The sequence below is a fragment of the Bombus vancouverensis genome, chromosome 6, assembly GCF_051014615.1.
Source record: "Bombus vancouverensis nearcticus chromosome 6, iyBomVanc1_principal, whole genome shotgun sequence".
NCBI classification, from domain to species: domain Eukaryota; kingdom Metazoa; phylum Arthropoda; class Insecta; order Hymenoptera; family Apidae; genus Bombus; species Bombus vancouverensis.
In genome coordinates, this window is record NC_134916.1 from 25575 (window position 1) to 40873 (window position 15299).

At 36.5% G+C, this 15299-nt stretch overlaps 3 protein-coding genes across 7 annotated transcripts; all 3 read left to right on the plus strand.

The window, feature by feature from the left end:
- The first annotated feature begins 422 nt into the window (after window positions 1-422).
- LOC143302837 (uncharacterized) lies at window positions 423-4498 on the plus strand. 4 transcript variants are annotated; one of them, XM_076619349.1, is made up of 4 exons: window positions 423-1683; window positions 1932-2180; window positions 3327-3439; window positions 3936-4498. In XM_076619349.1, exons 2-4 carry the CDS (start codon window positions 2000-2002, stop codon window positions 3966-3968), a joined length of 327 nt encoding a protein of 108 aa, XP_076475464.1. In that variant the 5' UTR covers window positions 423-1683; window positions 1932-1999; the 3' UTR covers window positions 3969-4498. The 4 variants fall into 4 exon arrangements, 3 of the variants coding, with proteins under 3 accessions (XP_076475464.1, XP_076475465.1, XP_076475463.1); XM_076619350.1 differs by having other exon boundaries at window positions 1681-1731; XR_013058645.1 differs by lacking the exon at window positions 423-1683 and having other exon boundaries at window positions 1768-2176.
- Window positions 4499-4656: 158 nt separating this feature from the next.
- LOC143302833 (uncharacterized) lies at window positions 4657-7769 on the plus strand. 2 transcript variants are annotated; one of them, XM_076619322.1, is made up of 5 exons: window positions 4657-4962; window positions 5196-5318; window positions 5692-5737; window positions 5813-5901; window positions 6004-7769. In XM_076619322.1, exons 2-5 carry the CDS (start codon window positions 5210-5212, stop codon window positions 6108-6110), a joined length of 351 nt encoding a protein of 116 aa, XP_076475437.1. In that variant the 5' UTR covers window positions 4657-4962; window positions 5196-5209; the 3' UTR covers window positions 6111-7769. The 2 variants fall into 2 exon arrangements, with proteins under 2 accessions (XP_076475437.1, XP_076475438.1); XM_076619323.1 differs by having other exon boundaries at window positions 4659-4720.
- A 1493-nt stretch (window positions 7770-9262) lies between these two features.
- Window positions 9263-11557, plus strand: LOC143302832 (uncharacterized). The gene is made up of 3 exons (XM_076619321.1): window positions 9263-10832; window positions 10908-10979; window positions 11058-11557. The coding sequence occupies exons 1-3, from the start codon at window positions 10734-10736 to the stop codon at window positions 11469-11471; spliced, it is 585 nt and encodes a 194-aa protein (XP_076475436.1). The 5' UTR covers window positions 9263-10733; the 3' UTR covers window positions 11472-11557.
- The last annotated feature ends 3742 nt before the right edge of the window (window positions 11558-15299 follow it).

A 15299-nucleotide genomic window follows, 5' to 3' on the forward strand; every position in this document is an offset into this window, starting at 1 on the left:
GTTTCTCGCGCCTGACTTCCATTAATCCCTAATATTCCTGTCGCCATGACGCGTGTAAATCCAACATGGCTGCTCATAAATGTCATCAGTAAAGTTTTTAGTGACGGGTCTTTAGTTTTGTTTGATATCGAAGTAATTTTTCGTCTGTCGCTCGTTTTTCCTTATTCTACCGCAATTGGAACATTTATTTATTAATATTGTTTTAAAGTGACAATAGTATAATATGTATATATATATATATATATGTTTATGTTGTGTGTCACTTCAATATGGCTAATGTTTTGTAATTCTTCGATTGCGTTATTTATTGTTTTGAGTAGTTTATTTTATAGAGTATTCGATAATATAAAACATATGCACTCACACATACATATATATATATATATACGTATTTATATGTATATTTCTCTCGTTAATGTAGTGTTCGTACGAAATGAAATGTTAATTATTTATTTTATATTAATTTCTTTTAATAAGATAGAACACGCACACGCACACGTATATATGTATATATTTCTGGCAAAGTGATTTTCATTTAGATTCTTTTGTGATATAGTGTTGTGTATTTGAGGTTATGTGTCAATCATTTGATTTCATATATACATATATATTTTGTATTGTGACAACATAGTATTGAAGGTTTTGTTTCTAGATTATTGTGCGTTTAATGTGTGTTTACATATTTGTGCTTGATGACAGAATTTCTGTAAGCAATTCCTCAAGTCGTTGCGGTGTTAATTATTTTGAGCGTTTGGCCTGTCGACAGGTTGTCGCTTGGTCCCAAGTGTTGCGTTGTGTGTTCTATTTTTTTTGTAGATTATTAATAGTGGTTTTAGTTTACAAAATAGATTATTTATATGTTTATATAGAGACATGCATGTTTCATAATGTAGTTCTTATTTTATAATGCTTTACCGGCATGTAGGCTAGTTTTAAATATGTATTTCAGATTGTAGAATGCACATAGATTAGTAGTAGTATAGAATATATATGTTTCTGACAATGTAACTTTTATTTCTTTAATAATACAATATTGTATGTTTTATATATTCGTTAGACTATTAGTTTTTAACTTCGTATATACTTATAATTCATAAATTGATAATATTGTATTTGTTGCATAGTATTATAAGCACTAACACTAATATTTACTAGTTTATTACATATCTAGCATATATGTTTATACTTATATGTAACTCTCCAAGTTGATTGATTAAAATATATTTATATATACATGTATTTCTGGCGCTTCAATTATTTCCCTTTTTGTAGTTATTCTTATTTCCTGGTTTATTTGTTTGGTTCGTAACTCGTTCAATCCGTTAGCTGGTTTTATTTATTTTATTTTATACTGGTTGGATTTATTAGTCGCCCTCGCTTTGTTAATCCTTCCTTTAGTTTCGTAGCGCCGTGTGTTCGCTTGCGCATTCAAATCTTTATTCGCGCGTTTTGTATAGAATAGTTTTCTTGTTCTTGTTACGGCGCGTGCGGAGCGCGGGACGTGACACCCCCGCCCTTGGAGTTCAAATTTCCAAAGGAAATTTGACTGATGGTGTCTCTGAGTCGGCTCAAGGCGGACGTAGATGGCGTTGGTTGTTAAGTGACTACCGGTGTTATCGATATCCCTCGAGGTTGTGCTGTTTGATCATCGATATTTCGTTTTCTTTTGAGGTATAGTAGCAGGTGGGTAACTGAGCCGCATATTGCTCCTAATAGGGCGATTCCACATCCGTAAGTTTCACGTAACTGGTATCCGTGTATGGCTATATCTATTATCGTCTTGATTAGTTTAAATATTACAAGTATTCCAAATATTGCTGCACTGACAGTTCCAAATTCCATAAAACCAATCCATAAGCTTGATACGGTATTTTTTGCTATTGTCGTTAATGTGTTTTCGTCCATCATTCCCAGGATGTTTACTGTTCCAGGGACGATTGTTTTTCCTGTTGCTCCTCTGGCCAATGTGTTCAAAACTGCAGATTTTTCTGCCGGGAACATGACGTGGTCCCATAGTGCATCGAGGTCTTTTTGGGTATATATTCCGCTCGTGGCCAACGACGATGGTGCTGAATATTGCCACGTTTGGCGTACGTCCGGGCGGAGTTCCTGTGGTGCAATTGTTTCCATGGGTTTTGGTACGAATTTGTGCCAGAGTCCGTCGATATTGTATAGCGTAGGTAGTACCGCGCTACATTCTCTGTGGTTTCCGTGTTGCGTTAGGATGTGTGTTTTTGGCGTTAAAAATGCGGTGCGATTCCCTTGCCAAACGGGTAGCTCCGAGTAGCATTCTGTTGTATGTCGTACTTTTACTTGTACCGGAATGCATTTGACTATGTGGACTGCTTCTCCTGCGATCAGGGCCATGTGTCCTGGGGTTTTGGATATGGTATATGCAAATTCATCGGGCAGTAAGATTGCTAAGCTTAAAGCATTTTCTATTAGTTTCTTCTGCGTGGTACATCTTTGTGTCAGTATATCATGGTACAATGTTGTCATTTGTCGTTTAATATGTTTCTCTACGTAAATGAATTTTGAGTTGACGTATGCGAATATGTCCAAGTTTTCGACTGCTGTCTTGCTTTTGGAGATAAACGTATTTCCTCTTGTTGTTTCAACTATTTGGGGTGTTCGGTGGATAGTAGGGTATATCCACACAGTGGCTGTTCTTCGGTTTTAGTCAGTGCAAATGTTACTTCTTGCGTTGTTAGTGCGTAAACTGGTTGTGCTGATTCTCTGTTGGTTTTTATTTCCTGGATCTTTGTAGCAATTCCTTCATATAGCACATCGTACTGATCAAATTTGCATGGTGAGGGTGGTTGTGGTTGCCAATAAGTGTATCCGTCTTCAGCGTCTAGACAGTTTCCTTCGCTAAAGGTACATACTGTTCCTGATTTCAGTAGAATTTTGTTCGCCTCGATCCGTACTGGCACAACTGCTGATTTTAAACTTATCCTTACTGTTGCTTGTACGACGACCTTTTCCCAGCTCCCGTATGGGTCTACATACTGTGTTCCCTGGCAGCTGCCGTCGTCTGTTAGCTTGCCGGCTAGGACAAGCGACCTTGTTTCTGTTGCATTATCTTTTAAGGCCAACTATAAGGTTTTGTGGTCCGAGTGAAAATGTGCCGTCTTGGTGCATCCTTGCACATTGTTGGTCGGTTGTTTCATGGAGGTATTCGGCGAATCCGTTATGCACTGCCGACGTGTGAAAGTGCATGCCACAGTAATATACAATTCGAGTTATTTGCACCTTGCATTGCCTTACGTTGGTAAATTCAAATTCTGAGAGTTGAAGTAGTTGTATATAAATATCTTGGGTTTCAGTCATTGTAGGCTGTATGCTGCAGTCCCCGATGGAGTTTAGAGAGATAGTGGTAACGTTGAGGTGGTTGCCATTGCAGTCATATCCTACCAGGCCGTATGCTATTTTGATGAGGGTAAGTACGATGACCAGGCGATTCATCTTCCTATTAACAATTTATTAAATTGTTTCTTACTCTCGAGTTTATTAGAAATAAGAATAATCTTTTATTATTATTAATATATATAAAAAAAATTTATATTTATATGTTTTTTTTTTTTTTGTTAAAACTTATTATCGGTGAAAATAAATACCATGAATGCTACCTGGGTTATAATTATATACGTATATGCATACGTATTGCTAAGTAATATAGATGAGATTTGTTTTATCGTTATAAATATATAAGTATATATTATCTATAGGAATAGATATTACAATTATAGCTTGTCTTTGAATATATATATATGTGCGTGTAATGGTAAATATGACGACTTATTTTACGAGTCACTCGGATTATCAATGGAAGTGAGTGTCATAGATATCGCCCACTTTACAACATGCGTGCATATATATATTGGTAAACATAAGTGAAAATTATATGCATAATTATAAATGTCGGTTGTTTACAGGTGGATAGCATCAGTATTTGGTCTTGTGCGTAGCATACAAGTACTTTATAGTTCTACGGCGCGGATTGCTATTCCTTGAACTAAAAAGTTTCTTTCAAGGTGAGTTAGATTAGTGTAAACGATCATGCATTGGAGGCATGATATAGCGGGTTGTAGGTCCGCTAGGTTTATATCACACATACGACAGTATGATATTCGTGTTCTTGCAGATACTCCGCATATGAAATGAGTGGGTGGGTCGTCACATAGGTCCTGGTGGTCTGGATCTAAGTTATCGAAACAGTCTTGACAAAGATGACCGTTATCTAAATGGTAGACAGAACGTATCAACCGAACACAGAGGCAAGACTGAACATCCTCCGTCGCTTCCAGATCGAATGCGGGTACGGGCCCGTCTGAGTCCTCTATGTTAGGGTCGATGAACTCGCCACCTGTTCTGGACATACATACGAAAACAGTTAATATATATATTTTATAATTTTTTATAAGTTTTGTTCGGACCTATCCCTTTGTACAAATACTGTATCCCTGTATGTGGTATAATATATAATATGTTATGGTTATGTTAGTTGTTGTTTATTATATATATTTTCCTTATCTCTCTCTTTTTTTTTCTTTTTTTTTTTATTATTTTTTTTTTGTGTTCAGTACCTAGCATTGCTATTATAATGCTGTATTACATTGTATTAGCTATTATTTGTGTTGGGGTGCGTGCGACGAATTTTCAACATGGTCGCTTGCGTGTATCGTTTGTTTAATGTCAACAGTAGCGTGTTGTTGAAATAGTTAATTTGTTAATCATTATAGTTTATTTTGTAGTGTTTCTGTAATATTGTTTGTGTTTCATGGTATTGTGTGTGTCAATACCGTGTGCTACCTTAATGCGATAGCATAGATTGTGTTGTTTTCGAATTTCGATAGTCATTGTTTTGATTATACGTGACTCGCATTTATATAAATCTTGTTTAATTTAGTTAATGTTTTTTTTCTTTTTTTTTTGTGTGTATTGTGTTACCAGATATTTTGTGTAACGTAACTTTATTCCTTTGCACCGAGTTCAGTCATGTTGTTAATATTTAGTTAGTCCATCTTGATTAATTTCTAACTTATTCCTGTGTTTATTAACCTTTCTTATTTTCCCTATTAATTTATTATTGCATGTACTTGCTATTTGCTATTATTTTGTGTATGATATGAGTTAGTTCCCTTATTAGTGATTAAAACCTACTTGTTAGATTAACATTGTCTGTAATTCTTCAGATTCTACTCTTCCGATGCTGCATCACTTACCTAGATCATTCCCACAACATCACCTGATTCTTCGATATGCCTTGGATACTTACTATGGTTGTCTTCAATCGTCTTATATCTGTGGCCATAAAGGTACTGTTTAGTTTATTTAGTTTAATATGTGTATAATGCATTGTGTGTGCGACCGCTATTGTGTATTACAAAATCCACTTCTACATGTTAGATATAATAATATAACAATACTACGTAGATTAATACATAATAAGATATCCTTTTACTTTCAATTAATCTATCTTAATTATTTTCTAACCACTTTCTACACTTATCAGCTATTTTATTTCTTCTTGTTAATCTGCGACATTCATGCATGTACACTTCCTTGTATGGTGATTAATTGTTCACGAGGTAAGTTGCACTTCCACTGTTTTAGTTATTCGTTGAACTAACACGTTTTACATTCAAACAGTAATCGGAGCATTTGTAATAAACTTCTTTTTCTTTTCAGGTTTCCGCCATCTGTGTTGTTCGACGAACAGTGCCATGCTTCCATAGTATTGTTATAACATTTAGTACTGTTGTATTTTGCATTAAGGCAGTTGAAGTTAATTTGTTCATTTATTTTTCAGCTGGCTGTTGTACATGGTGTTTCGCAAACCGAGATCCATAACCTATTTTGCACGTAAACCTTCTCGTATGATGATTACTTGTTCACAAGGTAACTTTCACTTTCACTCTTTTAATTATTTATTGAATCAACACGTTCTATATTCAAACAATAATTAGAGTACATATAATAATTTTTCCTTTTCTCTTTTAGGTGTTCGATATCTGTATTATTCGACGAACAGCACTACAACATACACTACCGCACTACGTTGCCCACTGAAATCACTTTATTCATTGCTTATTTCGGTTATGCGCTAGTTTTAGCTTGTTTAAGTGCACTGTTCGCGGAATCCCTTTTACTTCAATCTTGACGTTCTGGTTCTGCAAGATTTCTAGCACCTTGTATGGTCCAGTATATTGATCGGAGAATTTTCCTTTACTAGGTTCTTTTAGTAGATATATCGAATCTCCTGTTTTAAAATCTTGAGGGTTAATTCGTCGATCGTTAGTCTTAGTTTGGATTTTATCAAATTTTCTCTTGCCATTCGTTGTACAGTGTTAATTTTTTCGAACAGATCTTCGAGGTATTCTGCGCATGTTGGTTCCGTGTTCTCTTCGATTGTTACTTCACCAATAGGTTCTCTGGCTAGATGTCCGAAACTAATTTGTGCGGGGAGAATTTCGTTCCTTTCCTTCATTTTAGTTTTTATTTTGCGCCAAGACACAGGTTTACTGACATTGATCCAATTATCCAATTGCTTGCTAATAGCATTTAAGATACAAATTTTTGAGAGTGCCGCAGCCATATTAACCCAAAAATATTTTGTATATAGTATAGTGTGATACCATCCATATTTTCCTGGGGGAATCATAAGATCAGCACTACTTACTATGTTACCTACGTCAAATATTAGATGTAGTAACCAATAAAGTATTTTTAATCCAATTATAATCCAATGGCTAGCATATTTATTCAAGTTTTTATATATATCTTCGACTGGTGATTCCCTGTTTTCTCCCTTTTGATTTCTTTGAGCTCGTTGAACTTGCGTTTCTTCAGCTTGAAAATGTTTAGAATCCTTTTCCTTAGTTACCCTTTTTTCTTCTTCATTTATTTTATTCGCAGCACCTTTATTTTTCTCTACCTTTTCAGGATGAATAGTTTTACTGGAAGTGCTTATTATAATTAAATTATTATTTATTTGTATGGAACGTTTAGGAATATTTTTGGTAGATTTGGAATTATTCTTTGAATTTTTACTACAAACCTTTTTGCTTATAGATTCTGTTTTGGATTTAGGGATAGCTATATTTTTATTTTCTATAGTGTGATCTTCCTTGCAATTTAATGATTTGGCTTTGAGTTCGATAAAGTTTCCTTCTGATGGTTTTATAGAAGTTTTTGAGTGAGATGCACTCGCTATCTCTTTTCCTATTATGGTTGAAACATTCACGAAATTCGTGGAGTCTTGCTTTTGTATCTTTGCCAAGTCGAACGTGGAGAGGCGATTTGCACTTCCCAGCGGGTCCAATATCTCTGTGATGTTAGGCAGTGGATAAGCATTGCCTGTCGTCTCGTCGTTCAATTTCCTAGTTTCTGCTTTGTCTGAAAGTTCTTTGGCACTAACATTATTTATCTTGTTTGGTAACTCAGAAAATTTCTCACTCATGATCCTGTCTATGGCACCGTGCGTCCTTTTATTATTTAACGTGACATTATCCCTTATCACAGCAACGGAATGGTGTTTGCATTGAAAAGTTGATTGGTTGAAATGATCAGCATCTCTCTTTTGATTTAGATCTCTATCGAGGTATTTATTTATGCGTTTTTCTTCCCAAGTTATTGCTCTTGTTTCTTTCCTGACATTTTCTTCTATTCCCGGGTTGTTTAGATGTTTCTGCGACGGCGGTACAAATCTCCAGTCCTGGCAGTTGTTTACAGTATAGATACTATTGTATGGTGGATGAGCGTTGTTTTGGTTATAATTATCCGAAGGTGTCGGACGTTGGTATCGAATTCTATTGTTCACTTGTTTTAATTCTCGTGTTGCTTTCACGGCTTAGCGGTACGCATCGTCCAAGGATTGGTATCCTGCTATCTTTACTCGTAAATACACCTCGTTTGGGAGCCCCTTAACGAAAGCTTCCCTCGTGTCTCGATCTATCCTATCTTGAAATACGGTGCCGTACTCGTACCTTTCCCCGTTCATTATCGCCAGCCTGAGATCTTTGACGCGTTCTATGTAGTCCAAAATATCTTCTCCCGGTCGTTGAAATATTGTAGCTAATTCCCCTTTATATTCGTTAACCGTTTTTCCCGGACCGAACATATCTTTTAATTTATTCCCGAAATCGTTTAAACTTATTACTTCTGTGTCTTCTACGGCGAGAAACGCGTGTCCGCGAAGCTTATTCGTTAATAATTTTACTAACTGAGATTCTTGATGCCTAGGAACCATGTTTCGTGCACGCTCGCATGCTCTTAAAAATCGAAATACCGAGGGTCGATGTCCGTCGAACACTGGTACTGTCTCTATTGCATCTTTTAACTTAATTGATTGGGGATTAACTTCTATCGGTATTGTCGCTTGGGAAATTATCGGCGATGATACGGGTGTCTTGATTTCCTTTTTTATTTTCAGTGAACGCACATCGTCTTGTAATTTATTCATTGTTGTACTCATGTCGCGAAAATTCGCATCCCATGCTTTAAGTTTTTCCGATAACATCAAGATCATGCCTTTGTCCAACGATTCTAATTTAGTCGACATTATTTCTTAGGTATATATTTTATCGATAATCGTGACAACTTTAATCCCTTGTGGTGCGAATCGAACCGTTTAAACCAACTTTAATCCTCCGTGGAGCGTATCCCACTGCTGCCACCAAAAATTTATTACTTTACTCTGTTACGTATCTATTTGTTTAAATCGATCAAATTTAAAGTTAAATTTTACTGAAAAATTTTTTTTTTATAGTTTGAGTTTTGAATTTAATCGGAAGGGAAATAAATTGAAATGATATTATTGTGTATTTAATACTGATTTAGATTTCTAATTAATACGGTAGTTGCTGCCACCAGAAATAGTCTAAGGACTATTTCAAAATATTTTATTTTTATTATTTTCTTTTACGCTTAATGGGTAGCGTTAACTGACGCTTAATGCAACTGGTAAACGAATTCCACTTTTCGGCTAACCTGCTATGCGCAGGGATACTAGCACGGGAGAGGATTAAAGCTGGGTACAATAAATATTTTTCCTCGTTGAACGGATTTTTATTTGAATGTAAAATGGCTTAGGTTATTATATATATATTTTATTAGCTAGATAATATATATTTTAGCGTTGCTGGATTGGATAGGAATGTGAGATTTTTCGTTGTTTTATATAAATTTATTTTTACGTTTGACTTCTTCTTCTCTTTTAATTTCGCTGTAGTAGTTTGCCGTTAGGACCGAAACTCAATTCATTTACTACGATGGATTCTGTCACCACGATTTTCTTGCCTTTTGAGTTTAATAATCGGGGATGATTCTAACGATCCTCTCTGTGTGGGACTCGTGTGATTTCGCAAGCCTTGCCCAAAGACGGGTAATATTTTACCAACAGTGGGAGGAGGAATGCGGAGATCGATGGGTGTTTTCGATAAGCGAAAACACCGTTTGCACAAGCCAACACAGCGAACGATCCTTTGGTTAAATTCTCGAAGGGAAATTGTTCTGTTATATCTCTCTTACAATCGCATGCAATGATGGCAAGAATATCAGTTAATAGCAACGCCGGTATTGTTCTTAATTTTCGATTGACCCCGACGATGTATTTAATAGTCCTTTCTGTGCGGGACTTATGTGATTTCGCAAGCCTTGCCCAAAGACGGGTAATATTTTACCAACAATGGGAGGAGGAATGCGAAGATCAGTGGATGTTTCAGTAGTTGAAAACACCGTTCGCACAAGCCGACACAGCGGACAACTCTTTTGTTAAAAGTTTAAACAATGATTCTATCTTCAAAACCGTTCACGAAAATAAAACGAAATCGATGATAGGAAGTTCTAATTCAATTCTCGAGGGCAACGAGATTACCAGGGAAGAAGGAAATTTTCAAAATTAATTTTCTTACCTTGAGGAGTAGGTGCTGTCTGGTGCCATTGCCTCAGCCGCTCCGGTGGTCGTCGAAGTTTTGTTGAGTTTATTATTTGAACTCGAATATAGTTTACTATCAACTCTTACTTTATTTATCTATTTTAATACAGACTGAGCAATTCACTTAGCTGGATTAATACCGCAATTACAATGCGCGTTTGTGTTTAAACGATGAAATGAGGACTTCAAAGATAAAATTTTCTTTTTACTTAGTCGCGACTCTCTTTTCTTGACCGAAAAAATTAAGACCCCGAAACGCAAAATACTATACAAAATTTCTAAACGCAGTGACGAGCGCAATAGCGAACGTAGTAATAAATTAATAATGGGCCGTAATAACAAACGATCACAAGAATTATGAACAAACTAATGAGCGAAGAATAATGAGCCGTAAGGAATGAACACTATAAAAAATGAACGAACGCAAATTATAAGAAGAATGGACACTATAATAATGAACAAAGAATAATGAACCGTAATAAGAATGTTCACCAGAATAATAATGAGCGCTGCGCTATGTTGCTACGCTTATTTATAATGCCATCCCCCACGGGGTGGTGGTCCACTGGGGGTACGCTTCCGTGGGAATCGGGATGTTGCAGTTTGGGCTTCTTGGAATCGTACGTGACAAAATGCAAATTCCATATTTCGACTTAGTTTTTATCAGTCCTGTGTTCCGCTGAGCTAGCGTCTAGGAGATTTGAAGCATTCCACGCTGATCTAATCCTTTCCACGAGAAACTTCCACGTGCTGTACCGTGGGAATTACCGGTGTTCTTCGGCCCGTGGAAGGGCTGATGGCTGCAGCATCATTATCATTTCAATGTTTACTGGGTAAACACGCGCAGCTCCGCTGCTCTCCCATAACAAGGACCTCCTCCTTCGAGTTGTTTTGCGTAAGTTTGGATGTTTGCATATTAAGGTTGTTTTTGTGATTTTGATTGTTTTTTCCTTTTTTGCTATTTCCCTAGGCTTCGGTGATCGACGTTCGAACAATGTTTGCGGAGTCGTTTCCATCAGAGGTTCCTTTCCAGACTTCCCTGGTACGTATTTAGTCTTGTTTTTAGTCCGCTTGATTCGTCCTGTTTCGTTTTATTTAAAATATACCGTGTTGTTCTCAGCCCAAGCGAAAGAGGGATTCCGAAGAACCCATGGGCGACTCGGGAGGACCAATCAAACGCATGCGGCCCTGTAATAAACCACGAGTATCAGAGTGGTTGGAGGAACTATTCAACATTGGTGCCGAGGCCGTGTCGAAATTGGGCTTTGACGATTTGGTTACTTTCGACGAGAATTTCTTCGATGCAGAGACCGTCGTATTGGAGAGGGAACCCCCTCTGGTTGAAATCGTTGATACCGATCGTTGCGTGAAAGTTCGTTTTGCGAATGAAATTCCCGAAGAGGTTTTGGAGGCACATCTTCCTCACCATGCTTCTGGGAGAAAGGGAATTTCCCCTGTTGTGCGCTATTGGTGTATGCGTGAGTTCAGCGAACTTTATCCCAGAGCTCCTTGCTTCGATTTTGATTTAGTGTAGCTGCTTCAATTTCGTTGGTTCGCTGTTTGATGTTCCTTATTATTATTAATTTTTTGATGTATTTTGTTTTGTGTTCTATATATATATATATATATATATATATATATATATATATATATGAATGTGATAGTGTTAGGTTATCTATTTTACGTTTCTTATTTTTTTCAATTTTATATTTCCCCCCTTTTAATTAATTATATATATATATTTTTTTTTACATTTGTAGTTGCGCATAGAATTTATTAAAGAAAAGTGTTAACAATGTGTTTTCATGATTTGTTTCTCGCGCCTGACTTCCATTAATCCCTAATATTCCTGTCGCCATGACGCGTGTAAATCCAACATGGCTGCTCATAAATGTCATCAGTAAAGTTTTTAGTGACGGGTCTTTAGTTTTGTTTGATATCGAAGTAATTTTTCGTCTGTCGCTCGTTTTTCCTTATTCTACCGCAATTGGAACATTTATTTATTAATATTGTTTTAAAGTGACAATAGTATAATATGTATATATATATATATATATGTTTATGTTGTGTGTCACTTCAATATGGCTAATGTTTTGTAATTCTTCGATTGCGTTATTTATTGTTTTGAGTAGTTTATTTTATAGAGTATTCGATAATATAAAACATATGCACTCACACATACATATATATATATATATACGTATTTATATGTATATTTCTCTCGTTCATGTAGTGTTCGTACGAAATGAAATGTTAATTATTTATTTTATATTAATTTCTTTTAATAAGATAGAACACGCACACGCACACGTATATATGTATATATTTCTGGCAAAGTGATTTTCATTTAGATTCTTTTGTGATATAGTGTTGTGTATTTGAGGTTATGTGTCAATCATTTGATTTCATATATACATATATATTTTGTATTGTGACAACATAGTATTGAAGGTTTTGTTTCTAGATTATTGTGCGTTTAATGTGTGTTTACATATTTGTGCTTGATGACAGAATTTCTGTAAGCAATTCCTCAAGTCGTTGCGGTGTTAATTATTTTGAGCGTTTGGCCTGTCGACAGGTTGTCGCTTGGTCCCAAGTGTTGCGTTGTGTGTTCTATTTTTTTTGTAGATTATTAATAGTGGTTTTAGTTTAGAAAATAGATTATTTATATGTTTATATAGAGACATGCATGTTTCATAATGTAGTTCTTATTTTATAATGCTTTACCGGCATGTAGGCTAGTTTTAAATATGTATTTCAGATTGTAGAATGCACATAGATTAGTAGTAGTATAGAATATATATGTTTCTGACAATGTAACTTTTATTTCTTTAATAATACAATATTGTATGTTTTATATATTCGTTAGACTATTAGTTTTTAACTTCGTATATACTTATAATTCATAAATTGATAATATTGTATTTGTTGCATAGTATTATAAGCACTAACACTAATATTTACTAGTTTATTACATATCTAGCATATATGTTTATACTTATATGTAACTCTCCAAGTTGATTGATTAAAATATATTTATATATACATGTATTTCTGGCGCTTCAATTATTTCCCTTTTTGTAGTTATTCTTATTTCCTGGTTTATTTGTTTGGTTCGTAACTCGTTCAATCCGTTAGCTGGTTTTATTTATTTTATTTTATACTGGTTGGATTTATTAGTCGCCCTCGCTTTGTTAATCCTTCCTTTAGTTTCGTAGCGCCGTGTGTTCGCTTGCGCATTCAAATCTTTATTCGCGCGTTTTGTATAGAATAGTTTTCTTGTTCTTGTTACGGCGCGTGCGGAGCGCGGGACGTGACACCCCCGCCCTTGGAGTTCAAATTTCCAAAGGAAATTTGACTGATGGTGTCTCTGAGTCGGCTCAAGGCGGACGTAGATGGCGTTGGTTGTTAAGTGACTACCGGTGTTATCGATATCCCTCGAGGTTGTGCTGTTTGATCATCGATATTTCGTTTTCTTTTGAGGTATAGTAGCAGGTGGGTAACTGAGCCGCATATTGCTCCTAATAGGGCGATTCCACATCCGTAAGTTTCACGTAACTGGTATCCGTGTATGGCTATATCTATTATCGTCTTGATTAGTTTAAATATTACAAGTATTCCAAATATTGCTGCACTGACAGTTCCAAATTCCATAAAACCAATCCATAAGCTTGATACGGTATTTTTTGCTATTGTCGTTAATGTGTTTTCGTCCATCATTCCCAGGATGTTTACTGTTCCAGGGACGATTGTTTTTCCTGTTGCTCCTCTGGCCAATGTGTTCAAAACTGCAGATTTTTCTGCCGGGAACATGACGTGGTCCCATAGTGCATCGAGGTCTTTTTGGGTATATATTCCGCTCGTGGCCAACGACGATGGTGCTGAATATTGCCACGTTTGGCGTACGTCCGGGCGGAGTTCCTGTGGTGCAATTGTTTCCATGGGTTTTGGTACGAATTTGTGCCAGAGTCCGTCGATATTGTATAGCGTAGGTAGTACCGCGCTACATTCTCTGTGGTTTCCGTGTTGCGTTAGGATGTGTGTTTTTGGCGTTAAAAATGCGGTGCGATTCCCTTGCCAAACGGGTAGCTCCGAGTAGCATTCTGTTGTATGTCGTACTTTTACTTGTACCGGAATGCATTTGACTATGTGGACTGCTTCTCCTGCGATCAGGGCCATGTGTCCTGGGGTTTTGGATATGGTATATGCAAATTCATCGGGCAGTAAGATTGCTAAGCTTAAAGCATTTTCTATTAGTTTCTTCTGCGTGGTACATCTTTGTGTCAGTATATCATGGTACAATGTTGTCATTTGTCGTTTAATATGTTTCTCTACGTAAATGAATTTTGAGTTGACGTATGCGAATATGTCCAAGTTTTCGACTGCTGTCTTGCTTTTGGAGATAAACGTATTTCCTCTTGTTGTTTCAACTATTTGGGGTGTTCGGTGGATAGTAGGGTATATCCACACAGTGGCTGTTCTTCGGTTTTAGTCAGTGCAAATGTTACTTCTTGCGTTGTTAGTGCGTAAACTGGTTGTGCTGATTCTCTGTTGGTTTTTATTTCCTGGATCTTTGTAGCAATTCCTTCATATAGCACATCGTACTGATCAAATTTGCATGGTGAGGGTGGTTGTGGTTGCCAATAAGTGTATCCGTCTTCAGCGTCTAGACAGTTTCCTTCGCTAAAGGTACATACTGTTCCTGATTTCAGTAGAATTTTGTTCGCCTCGATCCGTACTGGCACAACTGCTGATTTTAAACTTATCCTTACTGTTGCTTGTACGACGACCTTTTCCCAGCTCCCGTATGGGTCTACATACTGTGTTCCCTGGCAGCTGCCGTCGTCTGTTAGCTTGCCGGCTAGGACAAGCGACCTTGTTTCTGTTGCATTATCTTTTAAGGCCAACTATAAGGTTTTGTGGTCCGAGTGAAAATGTGCCGTCTTGGTGCATCCTTGCACATTGTTGGTCGGTTGTTTCATGGAGGTATTCGGCGAATCCGTTATGCACTGCCGACGTGTGAAAGTGCATGCCACAGTAATATACAATTCGAGTTATTTGCACCTTGCATTGCCTTACGTTGGTAAATTCAAATTCTGAGAGTTGAAGTAGTTGTATATAAATATCTTGGGTTTCAGTCATTGTAGGCTGTATGCTGCAGTCCCCGATGGAGTTTAGAGAGATAGTGGTAACGTTGAGGTGGTTGCCATTGCAGTCATATCCTACCAGGCCGTATGCTATTTTGATGAGGGTAAGTACGATGACCAGGCGATTCATCTTCCTATTAACAATTTATTAAATTGTTTCTTACTCTCGAGTTTATTAGAAATAAGAATAATCTTTTATTATTATTAATATATAT

Excerpts from the sequence above, each read along its gene's own strand:
- LOC143302833 (XM_076619322.1), top strand. The coding sequence starts at position 5,210 with ATGCTGCATCACTTACCTAGATCATTCCCACAACATCACCTGATTCTT. Across the intron at positions 5,738-5,812 it reads AACAGTGCCATGCTTCCATA|CTGGCTGTTGTACATGGTGT; the intron begins GTATTGTTATAA and ends TTTATTTTTCAG. Across the intron at positions 5,902-6,003 it reads GATGATTACTTGTTCACAAG|GTGTTCGATATCTGTATTAT; the intron begins GTAACTTTCACT and ends TTTCTCTTTTAG.
- LOC143302832 (XM_076619321.1), top strand. The coding sequence starts at position 10,734 with ATGGCTGCAGCATCATTATCATTTCAATGTTTACTGGGTAAACACGCG. Across the intron at positions 10,833-10,907 it reads CCTCCTTCGAGTTGTTTTGC|GCTTCGGTGATCGACGTTCG; the intron begins GTAAGTTTGGAT and ends CTATTTCCCTAG. Across the intron at positions 10,980-11,057 it reads TTCCTTTCCAGACTTCCCTG|CCCAAGCGAAAGAGGGATTC; the intron begins GTACGTATTTAG and ends TGTTGTTCTCAG.
- LOC143302837 (XM_076619348.1), top strand. The coding sequence starts at position 1,916 with ATGTTTACTGTTCCAGGGACGATTGTTTTTCCTGTTGCTCCTCTGGCC. Across the intron at positions 2,181-3,326 it reads GTCGATATTGTATAGCGTAG|TCATTGTAGGCTGTATGCTG; the intron begins GTAGTACCGCGC and ends CTTGGGTTTCAG. Across the intron at positions 3,440-3,935 it reads CGTATGCTATTTTGATGAGG|GTGGATAGCATCAGTATTTG; the intron begins GTAAGTACGATG and ends GGTTGTTTACAG.